A 14,449-nucleotide genomic window follows, 5' to 3' on the forward strand; every position below is an offset into this window, starting at 1 on the left:
CATTTGCATTTGTTTACTGCTTGCAGCATAATACATGAACACTTTAGACACAGTACCTGGTAAGGCACAGCAGAGCACCTCAAATGTATGCACTAGCTTTTAAATCTATTTTGAGTAAATTTTGCAGCTAAATTGGAAGCAGAGGCAGTTGCAATTACTAGCCAGGCAGTATTTAAAGCTGGTATGCACCTGTGTAATTGAAGGGCAGCATATGTACTCATCTGTGTATGTGTATGTTACTAACTGCACAAAGTTGTGGTTAGTTGAGTAACATAACAGAAGACAGAGATGGCAACTTAAAATTCAGAAACTTTGTTGATATAAATGTAAGTAAAAGGCTGGAATAAAAAGGGAGTGCTTTAAGGAAAATAAATTACCTGACTCAGAAAAGTTTTAAAGAAGAACCATAGAAGTTCCATGTTTACTTACAGAAGGCAACTTCCAAACACCTTCTGATTACATGCCAGATTCTTTCCCCATGAGTCTTTTAAGTCCACACTGAGATGAGCAATGCTATATAATGGTAATTACATTAAAAAACCCAACAAGCATCCTTCTCAAATCCTTGCACAATCTTGTTTAAATGAATTTAGTAAAAGGGCACTTGCCATGCTTTAGCTAGAAACTTTTGTACATCAGTTTGGCCATCTTGTAATTTTAAAGAGTCACAAAGTTATTTTGCAGAAAGAGATGATATCCTAAGATAGGGAGGTAATAATTAGACTCTGACTCCCCTTGTATTAATTCCATAAGGAAACAGATGAAACCATAAGCTTTGATGGCACAAAACACTGTTTCTAGGGGTTTTTTTTATTATAGTATACATACCAATCTTGTTACTGCTTGTATGTACTACTTCTGAATCTTCTGCTGTTTGTTGCTTGAGCTTTTGAAGATATTTATCAGCCAAATACTTAAAAACTGGAAAGTTAAAAAAGAAAAAAGGTATATCACAGAATGCTTAAAAATAATAATCATCATGATGCCCTTATATCAAAATTCTGCATGGTGACAAAAGTGCATTTCACATCCCAGGTTTAGCACAAGCTGGTGAGCGATTCTGGGCAAGCCTGTGTGCCTGGGCAGAATCCAGGTCACTCCATGTAGGGGCCTGAGTAAATATATGTATTGTAAATATATGTATGGCAGTAAAAGATCTCTGTATTGTATTGCCCTGATCCCAGTTATTGTAAATGGGCTGCAGCTGTGATGTGCTTAATTGGGCAGCAGCTGTAGCCTGTGGAGGTAGCTGGGATAAAAGGGGGTGAGGCATTCAGAGAGGGCTGGAGAGGAGCCCTGGATGAGAAGTAACAACATCACTGCTGTGAAGATCACAACAACTCCAGTGTCAGCCCAGCTCTTACAGATTACAGTACCCTGAAGTCCTGCACAGAAATATCTCAATGCTCTTATATATATATATATATATATATAAAAAATAAAAAAAGGCACACACATATTGCCATATGTTTCAATTAATGCAACTTGGAACTTGTTACAGTCATGTATTCAATATACAATTGAACACAATTGTATACAATATACAATACATGTATTCAATATACAATTAATGTAGGAATTTTATATACATATATATATATATATATATATATTGCAAGAAGCATTAGAAAAACAGTAGTCACGTAAAATAAGTCTATTAATAAAACTTGGCAACAAGGTTTTTCTAATTAACTAATACAACCCTCATTTCTATTGGCATATATAAAGTTGACCTAGGAATCTGAAAAAATATACAACTAAAGCAGAATTTTTAGAACCTAGATGTGTTATGATTATTTACATCTGTAATTAAACTCATTTAAAGATGATACAAAAGACTTTTACATTTTCTCTTGCAAATTTTTCCCATGGTGAATGATGTTAATATAGAAGAAACAGGGAGTTTACTAATAATCTTGGCTAATTAAACAAGAATATATTATTAGGGAGTCTAGTACATGATTATTCAAACGCAGTCCACAAAAGACAGAGACTCAAAATTTTAACACTACGCTTATGAAATTAAGTACATTAAAAGTGGTACTTAGGAACTAATCAAATATCACCAGTAGACAAAACACTACAATAAATGCAATCTTTTAATGTAATTTATCTAAATAGGACTAAAATATAAAATAATTGTTTCTATAAATTGCTTCTTAACTATTAACAATTACAAAATAATCTGTTCAACAGTTTTTATGTTGCAATAATTGAGCTTCTACTATGTGTATTTATTTTAAAAGCTTGTGCTTACTGCCAGTCATTAGGACTGAGGAACCATAACACACTGGCACTTGTGAGCCTCGCAGCTGTGTCTGTTAGTGAAAGAGAAAGATGTGCACACAGAAATGGGCCTAACCCACTGAACACAGGTAGTTTTAGCTGTGTTTAAGGCGTGCTGCTATGGAATATAAAGAGGGTTGCCACCGTCATGCAAGGATGTGTAAGAGCCAGCTGGCTCTAACCTGGGGGGATGCTCAGGCCGCAGCAGCGGCAGGACGGGACACGACCCCCGCGGCACCGCCTGCCTTCGCTCACCTTCAGCTCTCCCTTCACCCACTCCCCCCGGCACCGCCTGCCTTCGCTCACGTTCCTTCCCTCACCCACACGCCCCTCGCAGCACCGCCTACCTTCGCTCACGTTCCTCCCTTCACCCACTCCCCCCGGCACCGCCTACCTTCGCTCACGTTCAGGTCTTCCTTCACTGACGCTCGGTAGAACCGCACCTTCAGCTTCTTTGCCAGCGCTTCTGCCTCCTCACTGCACAACACAAGACGGCTTTGTAAGGCTTTACTTGGCTCATTCCTCAGCATTTATTCTTATCAACAAAATGCTTCACTTTAAGTTAAACATGGCAAAGTGGGTTGAGAAATTCAAGACAGTCAAAAAATACCTAATCCTTAATTTCTTTACACTATCTCCACTCTAAAAAGAAGGTATTTTACATGCAGTGTCTTTATGACTCAAAGGAATTCTGTCCAGTATTTACTGACTTCATTACATAAAACTTCCCAGGGGTTCAAAGAAGTGTGTTAGTGAAACCAAAAGGAAGGAGGCTGTAATTAACAGCACTATCACTGCAAACTATAAACAACAACAAAAATTAATCCTTAAGCATATCTTAATGAAGCAGTATGCTATGCCATCAGATGAGTGCACAGATGAAATCAAGAATTACTTTCTTCTGTGAAGTGAAAAAGAACTTATATTAAAGAAACTTATGAATACTTCCCTAAGGAAAATCAAATCATCAGAAAGATTATGTTACTGAGGCTGACAGAGTATTCTGAGAACCAAACCTAAGTGACATACCATGAATAAAGGAGGAGTTCAAATGCAATTTTGCTTTTCCTTTGAAAAATCCTCAGAATTCTTTGCAGAAGAAGTAGAAGCTGATTTATGCCATCAATGATAGCAAACAGACAACAAAGAAAGCCAGTGCAGGAAACAACAAAAAAAAGAAGAAATATTTAAATCTCTCAGGAAGATGATAGAAATTGAAGAAGTGGAGAATGATCAACTTGATCATGCACTATTTTCTACATGAAATGCTGTGATAAATAAACACATTTGTTAAGCTGATTTTAGGACAAGAATGAAATTGGTCCACACACACAAGGGCAGAATGAATTGACAATAAAATCTGTAAAGAAAAATACAGCAAGGAAGATTCAGCACCATGCAGTCTGAGAATATTACCACATACATATTTCTACAGAGTCACAATGTTTTGATAAAAATGAATAATAAAAAACAAATTAAAGAAAGCAAAGAATATTAGCAAGCATTTACTAGCTGAACAGACAATGTGCCTTCCATGGTGCACAGCACAGTTTAAAGGTAACTGAAATTTAACAGGAGAGAAAATCTATAGTTTTAGATTTTTAGGGAAAAAAAAAAAAAAAGGGTGGGAATCATACTATGCCAGAACCAATCTTTTTATGTCTTTCCTCTATTACTTTTGGCTTCAGGATGCAGCATGAAATAAACAGAAAGCTCCTAGCTTTGCAGCACACCTGCCCAAGTGTGACTGTCTACAGTCATGCAGCAACACCCACCCCGTGTGCTTCTAGGGCATGTCTAGATGCAGGACACAGGTGGGACCACCCAGATACTTTAACTCTTCACCAGAAACTCTCACTGACTTCTTTTTTTAAAACTTGTGAATACAGGAGGCACCTATTGATCTTTAAAAGTAGTACAATAGAACTCCTACTTCTTTATGCAAGAGTCATCAAGAAGATCAATCTTATTCTGCACAAGAACTGTGGGAATGTCTCCAACTTCAGTCACAACTTTTTGCTTCCAGGTAGGGATTGCTTTGAAGGACTCTCTGTCAGTTGTTGAAAACACAAGAACACAAGCCTGGGCTCCTAGAAATATACAAATAAATTACAAATACAAATACACCCAAATTAGCCAATAAACAACAGAAAAAAAATATAATTATTTAAAATATGAGGGATTTTTAAAGTTTTTCCCACAAACATGCACTTTTACTACCAGCTTGTGTCAAACCACTGGTCATAGATTGCCTAAATGAAAATTCATTGCCATATTACTTTGGTCATTACAGCCATCTTTCTGATGACTATGGGTCTGTTACCTTTAAGGCTAATTCCAGCATATTGAATGTATGCAGGGGAAAGGAACAGAAGGAGGTCTGGGAAAGCTGGAAAAGGGGAAGGGGAGATTCATTTATTGCTGTTTTACGGATAGATTAATGGAGGCCAGAAGGCAGATTTTTTCCTGTATGCAGCATCTGTAAAGCACATTTCACATTATTCTTGGTGGTACAGTAATCTGGATTCTGAAAAGCAGAAAACTTTAAAACGTTTTCAGATGAAGTTGTGACTATTTCAAGTAAATTGTTAGTACCTTTTGGGGGAAAAGAAATGTGCTTCTAATTAATACTATCAGGTAGTCTAATAATTCTATCAGAGCACTACGATAAATTATACAAAACCCTTTGTTGCAGTTTTGTAAATAAACAACAGTTAAAGTTCATGGATACTGAGAAGGTACCTCCACAGCTGAAATATTAGTGTGTAGTCTTCTGACTGTCCAGTAGCCCTTTGTTATTCTTCAGAAACTGCTTTTCTTTGCACACTTCATTATTTATATGCCTTCAATGTGCTAGTTACTTAGTAACAGAGTATGAAAGGAATAGATAGCCAGTGTTTTTGAGACTCTAGCATAATCTTGTGATGAACATCTCCCATTAATGTCATACAGCATGAAAAATTTTTCATCAGTATGAATTTTATTTCTGAGTTTCATGAAGTATCCCTGATTCCTGTACTCTGTTTATCTTTCTATTTCTCTAGCACAAAGCACACAGATTCTCTTACTAGGTTTGCTGTTATTTAGCTTTTTAAAAGCCAAGTTCAGAGTCTATTTCCAGAAAGATTTCCTATGCTATTTTGCTCTTTAACATTCTTCCATATGCATATTAAGACTCTTCTGGTATGGTTTTAGACAAAACAGTAAGAACTGCCCTAAGAACTTCAACTGAAGCTCTACCTGTAAAAAAGCAGCAATGCAGCCTTCCATAATGTCTGCTATTATTTGTGTTGTCAAACTGTTTGTTTTCCCTACTGTCCACACTGTACTCTAACATATTATTCTGATGCAATTCCTGCCACAAAGGTGTAAAATACATTATTCTTTCCAAAGCAGGTTGGTTTGCATTTGCCTATTATCTGACATAGTAGCATAATGGAGATGAGAGCATTTATTAAAATACTCCCACCATCTGTAAACATCACTTTGTTCAGTTTCAAGACCAAAAAATCCTTTGTGAAGTTTCCAAACTAAGACACCTTCACTTCATCTTTCTCCTTCCACCCATTCCTTCTGAATGCTACCACAAGTAACAGTAGGTTTAGAGGGAAAAGCCCTGGCATGTGGTAGGTAAAGAGAAGGTAGCACACTACATCAGACTTTATTCAGTTTACATATAGTACAGGTAGAATGCAGTGGCCAAGGCCAGTAAAAATACCTCAGCTTGCCCATATTCATTTCAAAAGGAAATTATATGACAGGCTTTAATAAAGAGTCAAACTGAAATATTTTTGAGGACCTTCAAGATTATTACAACAAACAACAGTAAAACAAAGTGTCATCAACAAAGAGAAATTCTATACACTCGTGTTATTGTGTATTTCCAAACATCTGCAAAAGTTTTCAATCACTGGATCATAAATATCAGACTTAACTAATCCAATAACTCTGTAAGATGCTTATTTAAGAAGAGAAGACAAAAGTAGTTTTTCTTCTCAAGTTCAATGCAAAACTGCATCAACTGTGATCTTTCTGAAGTGTGCTTCAGTATGGTGCAGAAGTTAGTATTGCAACAGAGTTCAACAGAAGACACTGCAGAGCAGAGATTTTAATATGCAAATTCTTTCATTTTCAAGAAATCTGCTAAATGCTCAGTAATTTTACTGAAAACATAAACAATTTAAGAAATTATATTATCCATCTAAGAGTTCTAAGGAGGAAAAAAATAGACAAACCTTAGAATTTAACCACATAAACACCTTTTTATGCAGGCACTGACAGTATTCAAAAGTGAGTACCATTACTGTGTCAGTCATCCACTGCTAACGCAGTCATACAACAGATTATGTACAACAGGCACCAGCAGCAAAGGCTCAGGACCGTGTCAGACAGGAACATAACAGCTCAGGATGTTCTCAATTAATATTTTAAATTAAAGCTCCTTTGTAAGAAGCTGTTCCAAAAAGCTACTTTAAAGTACTGAAGAAAATGACATTGTGTGCAATTACTGCATTGATAATTCCTCTATATTTTAAAATGCTTCAACTGCCTGCAGAATCACTGACATAATATTTATACCTAGAGCAATTCAGAAAAGAATTTAGAGACTAGTGCTACTTAATTCAAGTAAAGCACGAGCTTGTCAGCTGAATTTGCCTCAGCAGACTATCCTATCTGCATAGACTCCACATTTTTTTCCTTTCAAGGTACAAAGCCTTTGTAAAAGAAAGTGTAAGGAAATTCCTTGCCATGAGAGGACTCTCACAGGCTTTATACCTGACGCTACTCATTTCACTCAGTACTTTGCCTCAGCTATCCAAGCTACAACAGAAAGCACATATTCCCTATAAAACTGGTGGTGACTTGTTCAATCTCACACTGAGATCAAAATCCAGTATTATCATCCAGAAATTCTTGTTTACTGCTGATGTTTTAACTTCTGTGGATCCTGCCTGTCTTTGACAGACTCAGCAGGATTTAATGTCTCCTTAACAGTACTTAAAATAACTGTACTAGGGTCTTCCATTATCATATTTACTACAGACAAATTAACAAATGCAAATGAAAGCAATCCTATGAAGGCCTGATTATGAAGAATTAACTATTTTGCAACAAAATGAGGATCCTGACAATTTGACTAATTAGCAACTGAGTAACACACTAATGAGCAAGATGTCTGTCTTCCATCAAAAACCCAGCAAGGATATTCGAGATACACCAGTGGTAGTAGAAGGAAGAAGATAAGATGCACGAAGAAATTATCAAATACTGCTTTGAGAAACATTTGACTTCAATCACATAGAAACTGCTGAGAAGAACCATGGGACAATACAAAAAATAAATTATTAAATATATACAGTGCTTCCTTCAGCTCTGAATTTAGGCTGCTGTACTCCTTGCACTGTGTGACTGTGGGCATGCAACTGCACTGGCTGCACACACTTGCCTGCATGCAGGAAACCACACAACAAATCCAGTGTCAGCTCCAATGCTCTTTCTCTGCAAGGTTGAATAAATTTGGTCCCTGGACAAGAAACACTCAGACAGGTTCTGAAGCATTCCTGTGTGAGCACTGAGGAACTGACAATACACAGAGTCCCAGGGGAGTTAATAGGCCCCAGTGCAATGATAGTGGGACAGTGACCTATGGGAGAAGCAAACCTTAAATTAACATCCTGCATCTATCTGACCTAACTTAGAGGTGCCCTCCCCTTATTAACAATAAAAGCCTGGCATTTCCAAAGTAAGCTTGACTTTTTCTTCTATAATAGTGTGATTGCTGAGGCTAGACCAAAACTGCACTCCAGGCTCATCCAATTTCCCTCATCCTTCATGAGTCAAACTCTAGTGTAGAGCAGTCTCTGCATCTGACACCTTGAACTATTTATTGCATACCCATCATGCTGCTACAATGTGAACAGGCTGACTGTGCTGAAAGAACTTCTGTACAAAGAACTCCAAGCAGAGATCTAACAGCACTACGCTGGGCTTGAGTCATAACCACGATTTCAAGGTATTAATGCAAATTTTTTATTTTGTTTTTAAACCAGCAGGTTGCTTGTGGTAACTGAGGCCAGTAGATGTAGTCCTGAGTTCTTCTCAGTGCTCCATATTCTAACCTATCAGTCCCAGTAATTAGGAGAAAAGGTCTTTGGCTTGAAACAACTGGGGAGAGCAAAGCACACAAGAGGAGCAAAGGCCAGGACAGTGAAAAGGAAGCTCCAAGAGAATCAACTACTACCATCCAAAATTCGTATGCTCAGCTTGTCAGCTGTAAATTATTTATATCCACATGACAAAAGAAAACCTTTCTCTGAGGAAATAGTAATCATCAATCACAGGCAACAACAGGAAGCATTACCAAAAAACCCCACCGATTAGCAAATTGATTATGAAACAAAACGATCATAAGATTGTAACACCCTGAAACAGCCTGGCACAATCATTACTTTATCTCCAAATGAGATCATTTTATACCATAGCAGTATATTTTCCCCCATCTCAGGTAATTAATTTGCAAGAACTGAACAGTGGAATCTTTGCCAAATCATTTGTATCTCTCCCATTAAAAAAAAAAACAAACAAAGAGATATATTTACAGAACCATTGTTAAATTATAAGCAAAGAAAGCTAAAGTACACAATTTGTAACAGGTTAAATAGATAAGCTGCCTTTACACAAATAATACAGTTTATTTGATGAAGTAAATACACTTTTGTTACTGCTCTTTAATGTATTTGAGGCACACTGTACTAGCAAAAGAACTCTTGTGCCCTGAAAACTGTCTTTCCAGGATGACTGGTGGATTTCCCCCCCTTGGATTAATTACTATGTGCCTCATCCACAGTTTTTGAAATATTTACAAATGTGTGTCTCACAGACATAATGAAACACTTTTAGAGGGATAATACACATTTGCATCTGATGGTTTGAATATCTACACTCTGTCCAGTTTCTGTGCAGACATTTGTCTCATTTCATTCAATGTTTTCTAAAGGGCACTACTGCATAAAGTGGACATAATTAAGACAAGGAACTTGCACAAAGAGAAAATATACTTAAGAATTGAAAAAGCTGAACTAAGCATGCTTTGCACACACACATGAAATAACTAAAATTCTTAATACAAGGATATGAAAATATTTTAGAGATGTGCCGACCAAGAAAACCCCAACTACCAAACAACAAACATGGTATTTTCACCTCTGTAGTAGGCCTTAGTTATTGCATCAAATTCCTCTTGACCTGCAGTGTCCCATAACATTAGCCTGACATCTTCACCATTAACTCTGAAATAAACAAGACAGTTTTGTCATCAATACAGTAACAGGAACAAATCAAAGCAAATGTCATGGAAATACTTCTGTTTCTACACTATAGGAGTAATCCAAATAAAATTTAACTGGATTTAAACATAATGTAACTTATAATTAATATTAATTCACCTTCATAACATAGTATGGCAATAGTCCCTCAACTACATTATATCCTTTTTACAGACAATCTGTATTATATTTTCCTCTTCCTCTACATTTCCCTCTACAGTGAAAAATAAGATAGACATCAAAACAAAACTTAGGTGCCTGAGGAATGGTGCTTTTGCCTTTTTCATCAGCTTGCAGAACTTATAGAATTTTCTTACTTCTCATTATCATATGATTTTCCACTTTACCAACATAATAGGGTTGGTATAAACCTGCTTATACTGCATAAAGACACTCATTTTTCCCAGTAGTTTTTTTCTACATTGGCTAACAAATTTGTGTAATTTTTTTATCATAAGCAGTTTTACTTCTTCACAAGAAATCATTAAAAAAATTTTAAAATAATCAGCTGGTGGTAGAATACAAAGCAAACTTGTCAAGGAGCCTGGCATGCCAGATATTCCAGATTTTATTTATAATTTTAAATTTTGGATAGAGAATAAAGGATATAACTTTAGCCCATAGTGCAAGAGAGAAAACAACTCCTTTTAGTGTGCTTCAGAAACAGCAGGCTTTGTTTCCAAGCCTTCATATATTTTAGAATTACAACAGAAAAAAGAAATAGAGAGAGAGGTAAAAATCAGTAGTATGTCATCTGTTTAATACATACTGGATCTGTCTTTCCAGGAAATCTACACCAATAGTTTTCTTGTAGTCTTTTGTAAAAATCCCTTTGCAATATCGCTGAATCATACTGGACTTCCCAACAGCTCCATTTCCTACTACTACCACCTTGATGGCCACCTCCATATCTTCTTCCAACATCTTTGCGTCTCAGGTGACTCTCTGGTTTATTCAGGAATCTACTGATTCTGTCAACAAAGTAAATAGCTATTATGTTCATCAAAATGCTGTGAATAGAAAGCAAGAGGCAAGATGATCACACAGATTAGGGTGCATATTCAGTACAATTTCTTTCTTTGTCACAGATTGCTTAAGTGACCTCCGGCAAGTTATTTAACTAGCTTTGCTTTGACACTTACAAATTGAAAATTAATAAAAATTAGAAGTAGAGAATAATTTATTTGGCTTAATGCAAAGATATTTCACTGATGTTTTGGTGGCTTTTTTTCTTAGTGAGGAAGAAATGGAGGCACTGAACTACAAAATCACAGAATTGTTAATGTTGGAAAAGACCTCAAAGATCAGTAAGTCCAATCATTAACCCAACACTGCCAAGTGCTAAACCGTGTCTGTAAGTGCCACAAATACCTCCAGAGATGGTGATGTTGTCTCACTGCCCCAAGCAGCACTTTGCAATGCTTGACAATCCTTTCAGTGAAGAATTTTTTCTAATATCCATCCTAAAACTCCCCTGGCACAACTTGAGGCCATTTCCTCTTGTCCCATCGCTTGTTACTTGCAGATGAGACCAAACCCCACCTTGCTACAATCTCCTTTCAGGCGGTTGTAGAAAGCAGTAACATTTCCCCTGAGCTTCCTTTTCTCCAGCCTAAATGACCTCAGCTCCCTCAGCCATTTTTCATTAGACTTGTGTTCTAGACCCTTCCCCTCACTGCTCTTGTCTGGACACTCTCCAGCCCCTCAATTTCCTTCTTGCAGTGAAGGGCCCAGAACTGCACTCAGGATTTTGAGGTGTGGCTTCATCAGTGCTGAGTACAAGGGGACAATCCCTGCCCTGTTCCTGCTGGCCACACTATTGCTGATACAGGCCAGGATGCCATTGGCCTTATTGGCCACTGGGCACACACTGGCTCATGCTCAGCTGCTGCTGACCAGCACACCCAGGCCATTTCCCACTGGGCCCCATTCCAGCCACTCTATCCCCAGTAGCTTTGCATGGGGTTGTTGTGACCCAAGTGTAGGAGCTGGCACTTGGCCCTGTTTCATCTCACACCTGGCCTTGGACCACCGATCCAACCTGTCCAGATGCCTCTGCAGAGCCTTCCTGCCCTGCCCTTCAGCAGACCAACACTCCCACCCAGCTTGGTGTCACCTCCAAACTGACAGTGGGTGAACATGATCGCTTCATCAAGATCACTGGTACAGTTATTTAACAGGACTGGCACAAACACCAAGCCCTGGGGAACACCACCAGCAACCAGCTGCCACATGGATTTAATTCTACTCACCACCATTCTCTGGACCTCCATCCCTCAAATGCATGCCTCCCTCAAACTTTTCTCTAGGGAGCCTGGTTTTATCCCTTTTCCCTTTCACATCTAGTCTAAGACTACTTGAGTGAGTCCTACTAACTCTTGTAAAGAGTTGGCAGCAGTATGGTTGTTGTGTAGACTGATCCCCCACCACCAAAAAATCAAAATTCTGCCTATAACACCAGGCTCTTCCTATTTCATTCCCTGTGATTGGAAAGCCAGAAAAGAACACTGCTTGTGTTCCCGCTCCCTTAACCAGCTGCTCCAAGGCTCTGAAGTCTCTCTTGACCGCCCTCGGACTTGCTGCAACTTTACCACTGCCCACCTGATAAAAGCTAAGTTTCCCAAACGTTTTGCCGTGCCGGGATATCATCACAGCAACATTTTACAGCTGCAAATTTCCTCCCAAGAATCAGATCACGCTGCTGTGGAATGAGGGGAAGATACTCCAGTTTTAAAGGCTCTGCCCATCACCACGCTCACACCCGTGCTGGCAGGGCGCGGCTATCCGATCCCTTGGCTCGGCTCGCTCGGACAGATGATGTTTCCTGCCGACATTAGCAGGAACACACCCGGCTACCCGGAGCTCGGCAAGCCCCGCTAGCACCGGGAAGCCGCATGGCCGTTTTGGGCGAGAACAGAGGCAGCCCCCCACGAGTCTCCCCACAGGGATCCATCCCACCGGCACCTCCCGGCTCTGCCCGAGGGGCCACGCCGAGGGTGGAGGCTCGGCCGCCCCGGCCCCTGCCGCGGCCCCGGCCCCGCTCCCGCCCATGGTCCGGGGCGCCCTGGCTCCGATCCCCGCCCGCCCGCGGCACCTCTCACCAACCCCTCACGGAGCGGGCGGCGCTCCCTCCGAGGGCACGACGGTGCAGGGGCGCAGGGAAGAGGAGACGGAGGGGAGGGAGAGGAAACCGTTCGCTGGGGCCGACCCAACCCGGACGCACATCCCGGCTCCCCCGGCCGGAAGCGCCGTCAGGAGCGGGGGCGCCGCTCGAGGAGGCGCCTGCCCGCTGCCCGGAGCCGCGGCCGACCCCGCCGTGAGGGCTGCCCGGAGCCGCGCCCGGGGCTGGGCTGCCGTCCCTGTGCCCCCAGTCGGGCTTGAGGCGAGGGAAAAGTTGCTTTTTAGGGGTTTCCGTCTGGGTTCCTGAGGAAAGATCCGGACATGGGTGATCTTTTCCTTGCCTACGGGTGCCTTCATCCCTCGTCCACTCCCTATATGTCGGCATTCCTCACCACATCCTCCAGGGAAAACAAACCCGTGTGATCAGCCACGGGTTTTCCTTAGGCTACTTCGGAAGGCAGTTGCCCTCCTGTGTGTGCCCTCCTGTGGCACCCTTTGTTTTTTAACCAAACTGTGCCCATCGCCGTGGTCTGCTAGCTCCCGGGCTGTATAGTTAACAGGATACGTTTTGGCATAACTATAGACGTGGTAGTCTTAAAAATCTGAATTTTTACCTTACTTAACCCCTTATTTTTGTTTTTTGGCTGGCTGGTTTTCTAAGTTAAACTGCTGAAGGAAGTCCACTCCCTTAAATCCCCTTCCCACACTGCAGAGCGCATCCCTGGCTGGGGTGGTTGCTCTTGGTGCCCCCGGCCCTCCTGCTACTCAAAGGTGGCCAAGTAACACTCAGATATTGCCAAGTGTGGTTGATGAAGTCGGCTTTCCACAACAGAGAGGTCTCTGTGCCTGTCTTGTGCTTCCCAAGGCAACAGCTTTGTTCTAGCATCAGTTAGGTCCCTAAATAAATACTTTTTGGATTAGAACATTGTGCAGTTACATCCCAAAGGAGTAGTAAGATTTTATGCATGATTTCCATTTTAAAATTTATATGTTCATTTTGCTAATGCTCATAGTCTCAGAGTCTGTCTGATGCCAAGGCTTCTCTGTTCCAAAAGGCCTTGAATTGGAGACCCTTCACATTAAGAGAAATTTGTTACCTGCCTAATACCAAAGTAATATTTTGGAAGTGTGCCTTATTATACTTCCCTGTGTTCATCATGGGAGACGTTAGGGTGTGGCTGAGATTCATCTCGCCTAAGGCCTACATTGTAAACACTTCTATGGTATGGTGCACTTTCAGAATCAGGAAAAGAAAGCATATGCATGTGGATCCCTGTAGCTAGGCAGGTAATATATTTGCCTAGTTGCCATGTTTGTACTACTTCAAAAATTTTTCAGGCACTAGAGTAATTCATAATTGTCACATTAGTAAAAGTGGGAAAATCAGTTTCTTGTAGAGTGAGTCATGTCCAAACTGTTGTTGAAGTAAGTTAATGTCTTATGTAAGACTGGTATAAGCTTATTTTAAACATACTCTATTAGGTAGAAGGTGTACATTTACTGTATTGTGTGGTCAACATCTTATTTTTGGAAGCACTAGTTCTCTGCATTATAAGCCCTGCATTCAGATGGCTGTCTTTGGAGGCACTTGCTGATGGAAAGCAGTTTAACTGTGGAACACCATGTTATGGGCATTTATCCCAGATACCTTTGTAAGTAAATTTACAAAACCAAATAGAATCTGTTCTATGAAAATAGACCGCCCTCTTTACACAAAC

The 14,449-nt window shown here is 40.0% G+C and overlaps 1 protein-coding gene across 2 annotated transcripts in view; it reads right to left on the reverse strand.

Moving 5' to 3' along the window:
- The window catches only part of RAB23 (RAB23, member RAS oncogene family), a 17,544-nt gene extending 4,686 nt beyond the window's left edge, over positions 1–12,858 (reverse strand). Inside the window, exons 1-6 of one of the 2 annotated variants that reach the window (XM_074538265.1) lie at positions 12,717–12,858; positions 10,381–10,582; positions 9,490–9,575; positions 4,220–4,376; positions 2,681–2,763; positions 829–921 (exon numbers count right to left, since the gene is read on the reverse strand). In XM_074538265.1, the coding sequence (XP_074394366.1) occupies positions 829–921; positions 2,681–2,763; positions 4,220–4,376; positions 9,490–9,575; positions 10,381–10,535 (574 nt within the window). In that variant the 5' untranslated portion in view covers positions 10,536–10,582; positions 12,717–12,858. Of the gene's footprint in view, positions 1–828; positions 922–2,680; positions 2,764–4,219; positions 4,377–9,489; positions 9,576–10,380; positions 10,583–12,712 lie in introns of both variants that reach the window. The other variant, XM_074538266.1, reaches the window with a different exon arrangement.
- Positions 12,859–14,449: the final 1,591 nt, after the last annotated feature.

Source organism: Zonotrichia albicollis, chromosome 3, assembly GCF_047830755.1.
Source record: "Zonotrichia albicollis isolate bZonAlb1 chromosome 3, bZonAlb1.hap1, whole genome shotgun sequence".
Taxonomy (NCBI): Eukaryota; Metazoa; Chordata; class Aves; order Passeriformes; family Passerellidae; genus Zonotrichia; species Zonotrichia albicollis.